This window comes from Cetorhinus maximus, chromosome 3 (genome assembly GCF_964194155.1).
Source record: "Cetorhinus maximus chromosome 3, sCetMax3.hap1.1, whole genome shotgun sequence".
Taxonomy (NCBI): domain Eukaryota; kingdom Metazoa; phylum Chordata; class Chondrichthyes; order Lamniformes; family Cetorhinidae; genus Cetorhinus; species Cetorhinus maximus.
Genome location: NC_135881.1, coordinates 31,797,347 through 31,811,995, shown reverse-complemented (window position 1 = coordinate 31,811,995; position 14,649 = coordinate 31,797,347). Strand labels below are relative to the sequence as shown.

Here is a 14,649-nt window from a genome sequence, read left to right as displayed (position 1 = left end):
GATTTGTGAAAATTAAAGGGTTAAAAAGAAAATACTAAGTAGGATTATTTTTAAATTAATAACAGGCTGCAGATAAACGCAGTTACAACTACTCTGCAAGCCACACATTACGCATACAAAGGCATTATTTCCAAAACTCGGCAAAGATTATTACACAAACTGTAAGTGAAACAATTTAGATAACCCCTGCTTGCTGAGAACTGAATGCAGTTTGCTAATGGGGAATTCATTAAATGAATGTACTGATCTAATCTCTTTCTGTTTTCAAAAGTAAACAGCCAGATGACTGGGAACGATCAATTTTCGTTCATCAGAAGGAGGGAGGCTACAAGCTGAAAGAGAGCATCTTTTTCCATCTATACATCAGTACACCTCCATGTGGAGACGCACGCCTGAACTCTCACCGAGAAGCAAGGGCTGAATGTAAGTGTAATTATGGCTTATCAGTGCAGGATGTCCACAGTCATTGTGCATTTCGGAAACAAGCATAAGTCTTCTACTAAACATGCACGGTTCTAGAGTTTTACAATATTCCAATTACATAGTCACCAACTGCAGGCTTTTGGAGCAAGCAGTCAGGTTTTCGGCCCTGTGTCTTGGGCAGAAGCTCAAATGCATACAAATATATGATATTTTAAAATCCCCACACAGGTTCACTCCTGCTCATATGCCGAAACATCTTGCATGCAGAGAAGTAACTCACGTTGTATTGAAGGAAGATTTAGGGAGCGCTTCAGAATCTGTCGGCTCCAACACCGAAATGCTGACTATGAAAAGAATACCAGCAATAACAACTTGCATTTATATATAAAGCAAGCAGTTCTATAGAACATCCATATCCTCAAGGCAAAGCAGTGCACAGCCAATGAAGTATTTTTGAATACAGTCAAGAAAGAAACTCCTCCATTTATATACCTCCTTTCATAATATCAGGGCGTTCCAAAGCACTTTCAAAACAAATGAAGTACTTTTAAAATATAGTTACTGTTGTAAAGTAGGATGCATGGTAACCAAATTGCACACAACCTGCTCCCAGAAACAGTAATGTGATAATGACCAGATAATCTGTTTTGGTTTTTGTGATGTTGATTGAGAAATAAATATTGGCCAGGTGAACTCCATTACTCTTCTTCCAAGGGAAAAAGAAAGACTGCTGGTTAAATAAGTATGTTTCACAACCTCAGGATGTCCCAAAGCGCTTTACAACAGCCAGTATAGTGCTTTTGAAGTGTAGTCACTGTTGTAATGTGGAGAATAGTCAGTGCCTGATTGTATGCCAGCTTTGAGTAAGCACCTTCAGTGGAAGAGGAGAGAAAACAAGACAAAAATGATGCACCCTTTGAAAATAGATCATTATTGACCTCTGTAAACTCATGATTTTGTTCTGCAAAAGAGACTTTTCTTGGATACAGGTGGCTGTTAAGCGAGCAGAGAAAGGATTAAATGCAGCAAAAAGTACAACCAATGAGTATTTTTTGAAGTGTAGTCACTGTTGTAATGTAGGAAATGTGGCAGTCAATTTACACACAGCAAGATTCCACAAACAGCAATGAGATAATGATGAGATAATCTGTTTTAGTGATTTTGGTTATGGGATGAATATTGGCCTGGACACTGGGAACAATTCCCACTGCTCTTCCTCAAATAGCGCCATAGAACCTTAAATGTCCGCCTGACAGACTGTGCTTTGGTTTAACATCTCTGAAATACGACACTTCCAAAAGTGCAATGCTCCATCAGTGCTGCACTGGAACATGTGGGTGGATGTGATGAGTGCAATTTGAGGGCTGGCTTGAGTATTTTAATGCAATAGGCTTGGTTTTATGCTGTTATTTCTAACTAGTGAGCTAAAAACTATGGAGGAAAATCTTTGTGAAATTCAGGAGAATTTAAATTCTATTCAGGAGAAACTTTCAAAGTTGGAAAAACATTTGGAAAAAAAAGACGGAGTGATATTTCTGAAGGTGAGGGATTATAGTTACATGAGTGCACAGTCACATGATCCACACGAGCCTCCTCCAATCCTACTTCGTTCCCCCGTCAATAATCCTTATGTTCCTTTCTCAGTATGTGCTCATGTCCCTAGAGTGGGATGTTGCAAAGTATTTGACTCAAATATGGGGAATGATAGTTCGTGATGTGTTGAAAGGGTATTCTTTACATTTGCTGGTTCAAGGGATATCACTATTCACTCTCTCACACTTACCTTCATTGTACTCATTCCATCCATGGGACCACTCAACACCCACACATGCCAGGCATACTTACCATCTGGCCTGGCAGGCATCCCACTTACACTCTCTCCATCTCTATTCATGCAGGACAAGCTGGCACACAACAACAGAGAGAGGTCACTTATCGGTGGAGGGATGCCTGAAATCAAGGCTCTTCATGGACTTTGAAAACAGGGCCATCCAGCTGGCTGGTGAGGATCTGGACCATTCCTGTGCTGACAGTGTGGCCAGCGGTGCTCAATCAAGTGAAGATCCAGCAGTGCAACATCCATCAGACAACCATGCTATGAGTGATGTGTCCTCTTTCACAGGCCACTGCTATGCACTAAATATCTCTCTTTGCTTTCACAGGCACATCTGGGAAACTGCCAAGAGAGTCCATGACCTAGGTCCCACAGTCAAGCCCCAAGGGAAGTTCAGAAGAGGAATCCACTGAAACCCTCCCTGAAGACTATTCACAGCGCTCACTCACACCCTCCACCAGCGCAGAGACACACGCCTCGGTGGGACCTAGCTTTGGAATAGCCTTGGGATCGGAATCTGGTGGACACGTTGCACTTTCTGATCCACAGGCGGCAGCAGGGACTTCCCAATCCCCGGCACTCGGAGGACTGCTGGAGGCCAGAAATTTGCTGAGCCTGAGTCAGATGACGAGCCTCTGGACTCGGTCATGTCACAGTTCCTGGAACTGCAAAGGCAAGCTCGGGAACATCAGGAGGTGATATCCGCTGCATTCCTCAGATTGCAAGGCACGATGGAGGAGACTGTCTGCCTTAAGGCTGAGGTAATAGCGCTGGCATGCCAATGCACCGAGGTCAACATTGGTAGGATGGCGGCCTCCATGGAGACCTTGGTCCGGAACATTTGTCCTGCACTGCTGCATGGGCTGAGCTCCATCGCCAACACCATAGTTGGCCTCTAAAGGTGTGTACGTGACAAGGCTGTGAGGCAGCCCAATTTCACTCCAGCTACCCCTTCTTCTCAATGAGGGGCCCTCGGGAACCAAAAAAAGGAGGAGGATCAGCAGGTGTACCCCCGGGGCCATCCATCCAGGTGACTCCGGGAGTGTCCAGCCCATCCGAATCCTCTCTTCCTGTGACCCCAGCAGCTCGAGCTCCACAGGCTGAGCAGGGAGTCACTGCCACACAACCGGACCCGAAAAGCAGGTCAGAGCCATCCAAGCCTTGGCGCCCCAGAGAACGTCTGCCAAAGTCATCGTAGACAGTGTGTCACAGTCAGCAGGCTGCCTCCATCTCCACTGTGGATGTCGGGGGAGCACCAAGACGTAGCGAGAGGGTTAGGAAGGTTAAGTAGTTGCACAGCCTGGGCACAAGTGTTAATCACTTATACATAATGTTCACTATTGTAAATAAACTCTCAACAATGTCTTCCCGCCCATGGCTCCTTGTTCTGATGAGCAGTGTTGGTGTCACTCAGATGTGGACTGTCTCAGTCCAGGGTCTCTTCCCTGTGCTCTGTGCAACCTTCTGACCACAGTGATGGCCCAGCCTCACACTCCCTGGAAACATTAGTGATGCCTGCACCTCGATGGTGCTTGTCATTGCTGCCAGAATGTCGTGGGCAGGCATCACTGAGTTCTGTCATTCTTTCTGTGTGCTCTTCAGTATCTGTGCTCCTGAACGGGTCAGGTGCTGAAGGCAGACAAAGAATCAGATGCTTTTAAAGTTTCATGGCTGCATCTCTATGATATGACCCTGATCACAGAGCGCAAGTGAGCTACCCTTAGCCAGACCGGAGTCAGACATTCTCAGAGGCTATGTGAAGATCTATGGAGTGTCCTCACTGCATGTTGTCATCATCCTCCTGCAATCGAGTGACTATTAGGGCCTCCACTGCATCTGCATGACAGGAGCATTATCACAGGGGGTATGTGTGCTGCTATAAGCTAGATGGAGTCAAACATTCACAGATGTAATGTGAGGAACTATGGTGACTCCTCACTGCATGTCGTCATCATCCTCCACAAATCTAGCAGCCTCCCAAGCATGCCTGCCTCATCTGGCCAGTGTGAGGGCCTCATCCCCGTCATCATTGCCTTCGAGGACCTCCTCACCCTCATCACCGTCAATGTTCTCCTCATCAGTAGAGAGCTCCAGCTCCTGCATCTCCTCCTCAGCCAGCTCCTCTCCCTGTTATAGCGCCAGGTTGTAAAGGGCGCAGCAGGTGATGACGATGTGTGACACCCTCTGTGGACGGTATTGCAGGGCTCCACCAGACCGGCCCAGGCACTGGAACCTCATTTTCACCATTTCGATAGTTTTCTACAAGTTGCAAGTTGCGAGTTGCAGCATGACCCTCGTTATACCTTCACTCTTCTGCAGTCTGAGGCCGCCACACGGGTATCATCAGCCGCATCCTCTGTGGGTATCCTTTGTCCTCGAGGAGTCATCCCTGCAGCTTCTGTGGACCCTGGGGGAGTTCAGGGATCTGTGACCGACTGAGAATGTAGTAGTCGTAGACACTCACTGGAGCAGAGCTACAGGATGCATTTGTGGTGGTTGCGCACCAGCTACACATTGAGTGAATGGAAGCCCTTGCGGTTGATGTAGTTGACCGCTTGTTGCCACAGAGATCTGAGCGCCACATGAGTGCAGTCGATTGCTTCCTGCACCTGTGGGAAACCCGGGATCTGGGCAAAACCAATTGCTCTTGCATCCTGGCTGAGCTGGCCCCGGCCAAAATGCACAAAGTTGTGTGCCCTCGAGAAGATGGCATCCATGACCTCATGGATGCATTTATGGGTGGAGGCTTGTGATATCCCACAGAGGTCACCTGTGGGGCCCTGAAAGGAGCCACTGGTGTAAAAACTGAGCGCCGCAGTCACTTTCACAGCCACAGGCAGTGGATGCCCTCCATGTCCATGTGGTGCCAAATCCTGCAGCAGCTGGCAGATGTGACTGATCGGTTCCCTAGACATGCACAGTCTTCAGCAACACTGGTTGTCGGTCATCTGCAGGAATGAAAGGTGACATTTCTCGACCCTCTTGTTCTAGCTAGGCGCCAACCAACAACGGCTCACTGGCTCTTCAGGGGCTTGTGCGGGCGCCCCAGTTGCCCCTTCTCCCTAAGGGTGCTGCTCCTCCTTCTGCACAACCAGGCACCTCCATCGCTCTCTTCTCTGTTGTCTTTGATCTCTGCTCACCACAAGGTGTCCAACCAGTTCACCAGGCTCCATGTTCCTGTTGTACTGCTCCTGCAAGATGAAAAGAAAGATGTGCGGGTTATCTTGGGTATACTATGAACTTTCCTTGGTTAAGTCTGAAGGCTCCTTAACTAATCCCAGAGAGTGCTGGCCACCACTTGGATGGCCAGAGGTAAGTGCACTGCAAGGCTGCCCGAGACTCCACCCACCTCTGCCCCACTCCATCTGACTGACTTGCGGCAGCTTTGTCCACTGGACTGCATACTGTGCTCTCAGCTCAGGCGCAGGCATTCTCCTAACCCGCGCTGCAAGACTGCACTGTTAGCTTGAACCATGGTGGAGACTGGTCCAATCCGAGATGATGACAGTACAAGGGGCTGTGAGCACCTCCACCGGTGACTGCTCCAAGACAGCTTTAGCAAGGAGATTGTACAATGTGCCCAGACGTCCAATTGTCCTGCAGTCCACTAAAACGCTCATTAGTGTGCAGTCTGTTCCCGAGGGGCAAAAAGCTCTGGAGCACTTGGTGGCACTTTCAGGCCTCTGCGTTGCTTGAGTGGGCAGATAAGCCAGAAGCCCGGCTCCGAGCATGTCAATGTGGCTGCGTCTGTACTGTCTCAACTGCGGAGGAATAATCACTTTATACGAGGTTTCCCTAATGCGTGGCCACTTCCCCACCCCCCAACCCGCACGTGCTTGTGCACTACCTTCAACTGTAGGGCAGCCCTTGCCCCACCCTTAAATTGCCTCAACTGCAGGGCAGCCCTTGCCACCTTCCCCCCCCGCCACAATGCGCCTCAACCTTGAAGTCCAACAGGCGACCCTCGCGAGTGCTGCGCAATGTTACTATGCACTCAGCTCCGAGTTCCCCTCAAAGTGCAGCCCGCCAAGTGCATGCCATATGTATGCTGTTGTGAAACACGTCGGTGTTGAATCATGCCGACATGGGCGGATGATCCAGCGGGGGTGGGGTGGGAGGAGGGATGATTCAGGCAGGCTGGCCTTATGATGATATGCAGATATATTACAATGAGATTCCTGACATCCGATGGCAGCCCGCCATCGATGGGCTGATCGGACGATCACAAACTGGTTTCGCGACTTCGTGAAACCGATTTCTGGCATTCTCGCCATATTGTACACTCACGCTGCCGAGCACGCCCAATGCTAGCGGGCACGGAAAATTCCACCCCAAGCGTTTTGTGTCGTGTTGAGGATTTGTCGGTCATGAAATGGCCGTTTAACCTTTTATTGCCAAAATACCCCAATGTTATCTCAACAACTGATAGATGCTTCTGTGATTATAAATGGAAACACTTTATAGGGAATAAATGATGAAAGTAAGTGCAATTCAATATCCCCAATTTGTAATCTACAAGCGTTTAATATGAGAAAATTAAAATAGGAGGCAATATAACATTGCACACTGCATGCATATTAACAAATAATGAGTGAGATGAAAATGTGTTTATGCATATGCAAATGGATGCAAATATTAATAACTTGGGCTGAATTTCTGTTTAATGGATTTTGCAGCTGAGTCGAAAGGGTTACTATAGTTAGATGGTCTGCTTAAACTTTTCAAAATGACTAATTTGGCTAGTTTAAACAGACCATCTAACTGCACTAAAAGCAGAAAGTGCTGGAAATACCCAGCAGGTCTGGCAGCATCTGAAGAACTGAAGAAGAGTCACATTCACCTCAAAACGTTAACTCTGTTTCTCTCTCCACGGATGCTGCCAGACCCGCTGAATATTTCCTGTGCTCTCCGTTTTTATTTCAGATCTCCAGCGTTTGCAGTATTTTGCTTTTATCTAACTGCGCTCGACTGGTTTGAAATGGACAATAACTTCTGTCAATGGCATTGTGGCATATTACGTAGAAATCACAACATGGAACCAGGCTGTTTGGCTCAAACGGTCTATGCTAACATTTATCCTCCACTCTTGCAGTGCTCCTAATCAGCACTTGCTGTGGTCCCCGAGATTACAGAGCAGGCTTGGTCCTTGGTCTGTATTGAATTGATGGAGCTCAGCCAAGGCAGCAGTTGGAATTCCAAAATTTGCCTCATGGACCCCGGTTAGGGGATTAAAAGAATAATCGACCAGGGCCCCTGTTCCTGACCACCTGTTAGAAAGCGCATAGGTGCACAAATGGGACTGAGCGTCCTATTGTGGTCTGCTGACACTCAGCGTCTAGATTCACACACGAGCTCTGTCCATTTGGTCAAGTACGACAAGACAGCTTTCCCAGTCGAATCCAGTACACTTGGAAGCCGAGCGCATAAAATGAAGGGGCAAAAATGATGGGGGTGCGTTAAATGACAGGTGGTCCGCGCTGAAGCATTTGGCCCCAAAAATTCCAGGGCCTGAGTTGGGAATACAGGGACATATTCAGAGCAGGAAAGCAGAACTTGGGGTAGGATCCACTTCCGCTAATCTTCCTCGCATTTATATTTAACCATACAAGAAATTCCGACCAGAAGTCTTTTCTCAGTGCCCCATTCTCCCATGTTGAAAGGAGTGTTGGGGGAGTGGGGGTCATTGCAAAGATGTCACCTGCTAAAAGTCCCACCAGTTCCACTTCCTTTGCCTGATATGCCAAGAACACCTACTTGTGCTCTACTCTCAGAGGTGGGGCTCACAATGTTGACTTCCTAAAGGCACAGACCGATCACTTGCCATTAGGAATCCAGTTGCTGCATGGCACATCTTGTTTTTAATTTAAAGTCATACAATCTTCAGCCTCATGGGAAACAGCAGTGCTGTGTTGCTCCAAAATTCCTGACACTCCATTCCCCCTCCCTCCCTCCCTCAATAAAGGCGGATGCCCACCAAATGCTTTAAGTAATGTGGCCACATATCTCCCTTGTGCAAATAGCCTCATCCCCAGGATTTGGAACATTTAAGTGGAGGGCGAATTGTCGGACCTCTGGGAAATAGAGCTTCCGACCCTCAGTTTCCATCAGCACCTTATTAACTGAGGTAAGTACTTCACCGTTCTTTCTACTGAGTCTTTTAAGCACAGGCTGAAGGCAGCATTCTCTGTTTTCTAGTGCACCACAGTCGACCGTTGAACAGGAAAGTCCGGGGACACCTAAGAACCAAGATTGAATCCGGAGAAGGCACCATTCCAATCCGATCCTGCCACTCCATCCAGACGTGGGATGGCGTATTACAGGGAGAGCAGCTGCTCACAATGTCCTGCACTGACAAGATTAACAGGTAGGAGCAGAAAGGCTTACACATGGGGCAGAAACTGCAGGCGCCACGCAATTGCTAGTACATTGACCTCTGCTCTGATATCTGGTTCATTGCACTAATTCATTTCATCATTTCATCTACACAGCGCACAAAAAAAAAATGCCCCGTGGATTTGCAGTAAAAGTTCTTTCACTTAGAGAGGTCGTAAGGTGCAGTGCAGGAACTAGGAGTCTTTTACCATCAGGTGATGGTTTTCAGTTGAAGGCTATCAAGATCAATATTTGAGGGGCAGTTTTACACATGAGAACATAATTCCGATTAGGAAAACACTTTGTTTGCAAATGCACACCACAGATTAAATGAGCAAATGGCAAACACAGCGCTGATACCATGAAAATCTTCACCTTCACAACTTAGGTGGTAACTGCTGATTGCTCCCGCCATCATTGAAAGCACCTAATTTTCATTTTCACCCAAGTGGCAAAGGTGTAAATCATCCTCAAAGAGTGACAACCTGGAATGGACTTCCCAGCATAGGACTGGAGGCAGAATTCCAGAATCATTTCAATAACAGTGGGATTCCATAAGGAGGAGAAGAATCATAAACACATTCCTCCGTGGATAGGCTGAATTGCCTTCCTCATCCATATCCGTATTGTAATCTTGTGAATTTAAAGAGGGAAATTTCATTTCCATTCCCTGTTGCTGTCATTCTGATCTCAGTCGTTCATTATTACTGTCTGTCAATTACCATGATTCTTGATGCGTGACCATTAAGCCTGAATTTTCGCTCCCGGGCCGGGTGCGCAGAGTCAGGAGAATTCCTGGCTCCGCAAACCCGACCAGGGAATTTCTGATTTTTTGGTCTGGGCAGGTGGGGTGCAAGGGGATTCATGCCAGGCAAACCTGGACACAGTGTAGAGGCTGTCGGGTGCAGAGGCAGCTGTCGGGTGCAGGGGCAGCTGTCGGGTGCAGAGGCAGCTGTCGGGTGCAGAGGCAGCTGTCGGGTGCAGAGGCAGCTGTCGGGTGCAGAGGCAGCTGTCGGGTGCAGAGGCAGCTGTCGGGTGCAGAGGCAGCTGTCGGGTGCAGGGGCAGCTGTCGGGTGCAGAGGCTGTCAGGTGCAGAGGCATCTGTCGGGTGCAGAGGCAGCTGTCGGGTGCAGAGGCAGCTGTCGAGTGCAGGGGCAGCTGTCGGGTGCAGAGGCATCTGTCGGGTGCAGAGGCAGCTGTCGGGTGCAGAGGCAGCTGTCGGGTGCAGGGGCAGCTGTCGGGTGCAGGGTCAGCTGTCGGGTGCAGGGGCATCTGTCGGGTGCAGAGGCATCTGTCGGGTGCAGGGGCAGCTGTCGGGTGCAGGGGCAGCTGTCGGGTGCAGGGTCAGCTGTCGGGTGCAGGGGCATCTGTCGGGTGCAGAGGCATCTGTCGGGTGCAGAGGCAGCTGTCGGGTACAGGGGCAGCTGTCGGGTGCAGAGGCAGCTGTCGGGTGCAGAGGCTGTCGGGTGCAGAGGCAGCTGTCGGGTGCAGGGGCAGCTGTCGGGTGCAGAGGCAGCTGTCGGGTGCAGAGGCAGCTGTCGGGTGCAGAGGCTGTCGGGTGCAGAGGCAGCTGTCGGGTGCAGAGGCTGTCGGATGCAGAGGCAGCTGTCGGGTGCAGAGGCAGCTGTCGGGTGCAGAGGCAGCTGTCGGGTGCAGAGGCAGCTGTCGGGTGCAGGGGCAGCTGTCGGGTGCAGGGGCAGCTGTCGGGTGCAGGGGCAGCTGTCGGGTGCAGAGGCAGCTGTCGGGTGCAGAGGCAGCTGTCGGGTGCAGGGGCAGCTGTCGGGTGCAGGGGCAGCTGTCGGGTGCAGGGGCAGCTGTCGGGTGCAGAGGCAGCTGTCGGGTGCAGGGGCAGCTGTCGGGTGCAGGGGCGGCTGTCGGGTGCAGGGGCGGCTGTCGGGTGCAGGGGCGGCTGTCGGGTGCAGGGGCGGCTGTCGGGTGCAGAGGCGGCTGTCGGGTGCAGAGGCTGTCGGGTGCAGGGGCAGCTGTCGGGTGCAAGGGCAGCTGTCGGGTGCAGGGGCAGCTGTCGGGTGCAGAGGCAGCTGTCGGGTGCAGAGGCAGCTGTCGACTGCAGAGGCAGCTGTCGGGTGCATAGGCAGCTGTCGGGTGCAGGGGCAGCTGTCGGGTGCACGGTCAGCTGTCGGGTGCAGGGGCATCTGTCGGGTGCAGAGGCATCTGTCGGGTGCAGAGGCAGCTGTCGGGTGCAGGGGCAGCTGTCGGGTGCAGGGTCAGCTGTCGGGTGCAGGGGCATCTGTCGGGTGCAGAGGCATCTGTCGGGTGCAGAGGCAGCTGTCGGGTACAGGGGCAGCTGTCGGGTGCAGAGGCAGCTGTCGGGTGCAGAGGCTGTCGGGTGCAGAGGCAGCTGTCGGATGCAGGGGCAGCTGTCGGGTGCAGGGGCAGCTGTCGGGTGCAGAGGCAGCTGTCGGGTGCAGAGGCTTTCGGGTGCAGAGGCAGCTGTCGGGTGCAGGGGCAGCTGTCGGGTGCAGGGGCAGCTGTCGGGTGCAGGGGCAGCTGTCGGGTGCAGAGGCAGCTGTCGGGTGCAGGGGCAGCTGTCGGGTGCAGGGGCAGCTGTCGGGTGCAGAGGCAGCTGTCGGGTACAAGGGCAGCTGTCGGGTGCAGAGGCTGTCGGGTGCAGAGGCAGCTGTCGGGTGCAGGGGCAGCTGTCGGGTGCACGGTCAGCTGTCGGGTGCAGGGGCATCTGTCGGGTGCAGAGGCATCTGTCGGGTGCAGAGGCAGCTGTCGGGTGCAGGGGCAGCTGTCAGGTGCAGGGTCAGCTGTCGGGTGCAGGGGCATCTGTCGGGTGCAGAGGCATCTGTCGGGTGCAGAGGCAGCTGTCGGGTACAGGGGCAGCTGTCGGGTGCAGAGGCTGTCGGGTGCAGAGGCAGCTGTCGGATGCAGGGGCAGCTGTCGGGTGCAGGGGCAGCTGTCGGGTGCAGAGGCTTTCGGGTGCAGAGGCAGCTGTCGGGTGCAGGGGCAGCTGTCGGGTGCAGGGGCAGCTGTCGGGTGCAGGGGCAGCTGTCGGGTGCAGGGGCAGCTGTCGGGTGCAGGGGCAGCTGTCGGGTGCAGGGGCAGCTGTCGGGTGCAGGGGCAGCTGTCGGGTGCAGGGGCAGCTGTCGGGTGCAGGGGCAGCTGTCGGGTGCAGGGGCAGCTGTCGGGTGCAGGGGCAGCTGTCGGGTGCAGAGGCTGTCGGGTGCAGAGGCAGCTGTCGGGTGCAGAGGCAGCTGTCGGGTGCAGGGGCAGCTGTCGGGTGCAGGGGCAGCTGTCGGGTGCAGGGGCAGCTGTCGGGTGCAGGGGCAGCTGTCGGGTGCAGGGGCAGCTGTCGGGTGCAGGGGCAGCTGTCGGGTGCAGGGGCAGCTGTCGGGTGCAGGGGCAGCTGTCGGTTGCAGAGGCAGCTGTCGGGTGCAGAGGCAGCTGTCGGGTGCAGAGGCAGCTGTCGGGTGCAGAGGCAGCTGTCGGGTGCAGAGGCTGTCGGGTGCAGAGGCAGCTGTCGGGTGCAGGGGCAGCTGTCGGGTGCAGGGGCAGCTGTCGGGTGCAGGGGCAGCTGTCGGGTGCAGGGGCAGCTGTCGGGTGCAGGGGCAGCTGTCGGGTGCAGGGGCATCTGTCGGGTGCAGAGGCATCTGTCGGGTGCAGAGGCAGCTGTCGGGTGCAGAGGCAGCTGTCGGGTGCAGAGGCAGCTGTCGGGTGCAGAGGCAGCTGTCGGGTGCTGAGGCAGCTGTCGGGTGCAGAGGCAGCTGTCGGGTGCAGGGGCAGCTGTCGGGTGCAGAGGCAGCTGTCGGGTGCAGAGGCAGCTGTCGGGTGCATAGGCTGTCGGGTGCAGAGGCAGCTGTCAGGTGCTGAGGCTGTCGGGTGCAGAGGCTGTCGGGTGCAGAGGCAGCTGTCAGGTGCAGAGGCTGTCGGGTGCAGAGGCAGCTGTCAGGTGCAGAGGCTGTCGGGTGCAGAGGCAGCAGTCGGGTGCAGGGGCTGTCAGGTGCAGAGGCTGTCGGGTGCAGAGGCAGCAGTCGGGTGCAGGGGCTGTCGGGTGCAGAGGCTGTCGGGTGCAGGGGCAGCTGTCGGGTGCAGAGGCTGTCGGTTGCAGAGGCTGTCGGTTGCAGAGGCTGTCGGGTGCAGAGGCTGTCGGGTGCAGGGGCAGCTGTTGGGTGCAGAGGCTGTCGGGTGCAGGGGCAGCGGTCGGGTGCAAAGGCTGTACAGGCAGAAAGGCCTGCCGTAGCGTTGTGGGACTTTGTCGCAGATTTGAAAAAAACACAATAAAAGGCCTTCCAGCCCTTACCCCTCACACCCCCTCTCCCAGCACAAACACTCATTCCGACGCATGCCCCTCCACCCACCCCCATACCCCTTTGTAGCCCCTATGCCAACCCAGTGCCAACCCATGCCCACAACCACCACCTTTTGCTCTTACACCCTTTATGCCAAATCACCCTGTATCCACCATGGGCAGTTCTCAGGACCCATGCTTAGACTAAATAAAGCTTTTAAGTGCCTATTGATGAATTTACTCTTTCAAAAAAGCACACTTATTGATAAAAAAACCTTTTCACTACATTTAACTTCCTTTCATGCCATATAAATAACAAGCATTTGTGTTCATAGAGCACATACTTGGAGCCGTCAATCAAACTGTGAACTGACAGGCACCCCACTGTGATAATAATAGGTTATGAAATCAGTCTTATTTCCTTGTTGATAGACAGCGAGAAGCAAAGAGAGTCGCCAAGATAAGTTAACAACTTTCCTTTGAAGGTCTAAGTAGTGCAAGGAGTATCACAACCTCCCCTACCCAGGATATCCATCCTTCTCTCCCATCAGACCTTTCCAAAATCACTCCCCCAATCCCCCTCACCCCTTCCACACAAGATGGGAGCTAGTGAACCTTCTTTTGGGGACCTTCAGCTGCCAGAACTTCCACACTCACAAACCACCAGCTGATACTTTCCGCCCATCAGAGCAAGAGGACTAGGAATACTGGGACTTCAGATACTGTACAACTACTGATTGCAGCCTCAATTCAAATAGCCTTGCCAAAATCCAGGAGTAGGCTAGGCTACACCATTAGCAATCAAATCTTTAACACAGGAATGGCTGAATTCCAGACGAATTCTCTTGCTAGCTTTTACTCAAAGCTGTGTTTATTTGGCAGCTTAACCCATTGTCCAGCCACAAAATAATAGCAATCTCTTTAGGTATGAATAAATCAGAGGTATTTAGAGCAATAAAGTAATAGGATAATGCATAATATTGATGTGGCTCAGGTTTGGAGAGGACTGAGAATATATTGGCCTGCATGGGATTAAGGTAGAAAGTGGAATATTATAACCAAACTTTACAAAGCATGCATTGTATTATTTTAAAAACCATGGAATTGTTAAGCATTATTCTGGAAGGAATTAGACTCCACACATGTAAAATCACCTTTTCAGGGAAAGCAAGGTTGTTCAGCAGCACTATGATTTACTATGATTTATGATTTACTATACTATACCACGATATACTATGATTTAGTGTGCCCTTAAAAACTCAGTTCCACCTCATTCAACAAAGCTTAACATTTTCAATGATAATTATGGTGAGAATAGTGCATAAAAAGTAAACATTCACGTCAAATCAGTGACTCTTAGTTGCATTTGCGAAGCCTGGAACAGCAACCCTGTGGAGAAGCAGGGTATCACTGACAGCAACCTCCAGATCTCCATGCTTAACTGTGCATGTGGGGCCTCCAAAGGTTGCTATCAGTTTTGCACAGTACTGATGGCGAACACTTGAGTTTCACCACCACTGCAACTGCAAATTTCAGGCCATTATTTTTGCTTATAATATAACAAGTGGGCAAAACGGGATGGTTTGGAATATTAATAAAGTATTCTACAGCAGCGCCATCATAAAGAGAATGGTTCAGAATTATAGAGCAGAACAGGGAGTCATTCGGCCCATTGTGCCTGTGTGGGATTTTTGAAAGAGCTATACAGTTAGTCCAACTTTCCTCTTTCCCCATATCCATGGAAAAGTTTTCTTTTCACACCTACACC

At 51.8% G+C, this 14,649-nt stretch overlaps 1 protein-coding gene across 1 annotated transcript in view; it reads left to right on the top strand.

The window, feature by feature from the left end:
• adarb2 (adenosine deaminase RNA specific B2 (inactive)) overlaps nucleotides 1–14,649 on the top strand; it is a 386,995-nt gene that overhangs the window by 269,788 nt on the left and 102,558 nt on the right. Inside the window, exons 6-7 of the mRNA XM_078535348.1 lie at nucleotides 272–423; nucleotides 8,453–8,621. Coding sequence (XP_078391474.1) covers nucleotides 272–423; nucleotides 8,453–8,621 — 321 coding nt within the window. The remainder of the gene's footprint in view (nucleotides 1–271; nucleotides 424–8,452; nucleotides 8,622–14,649) is intronic.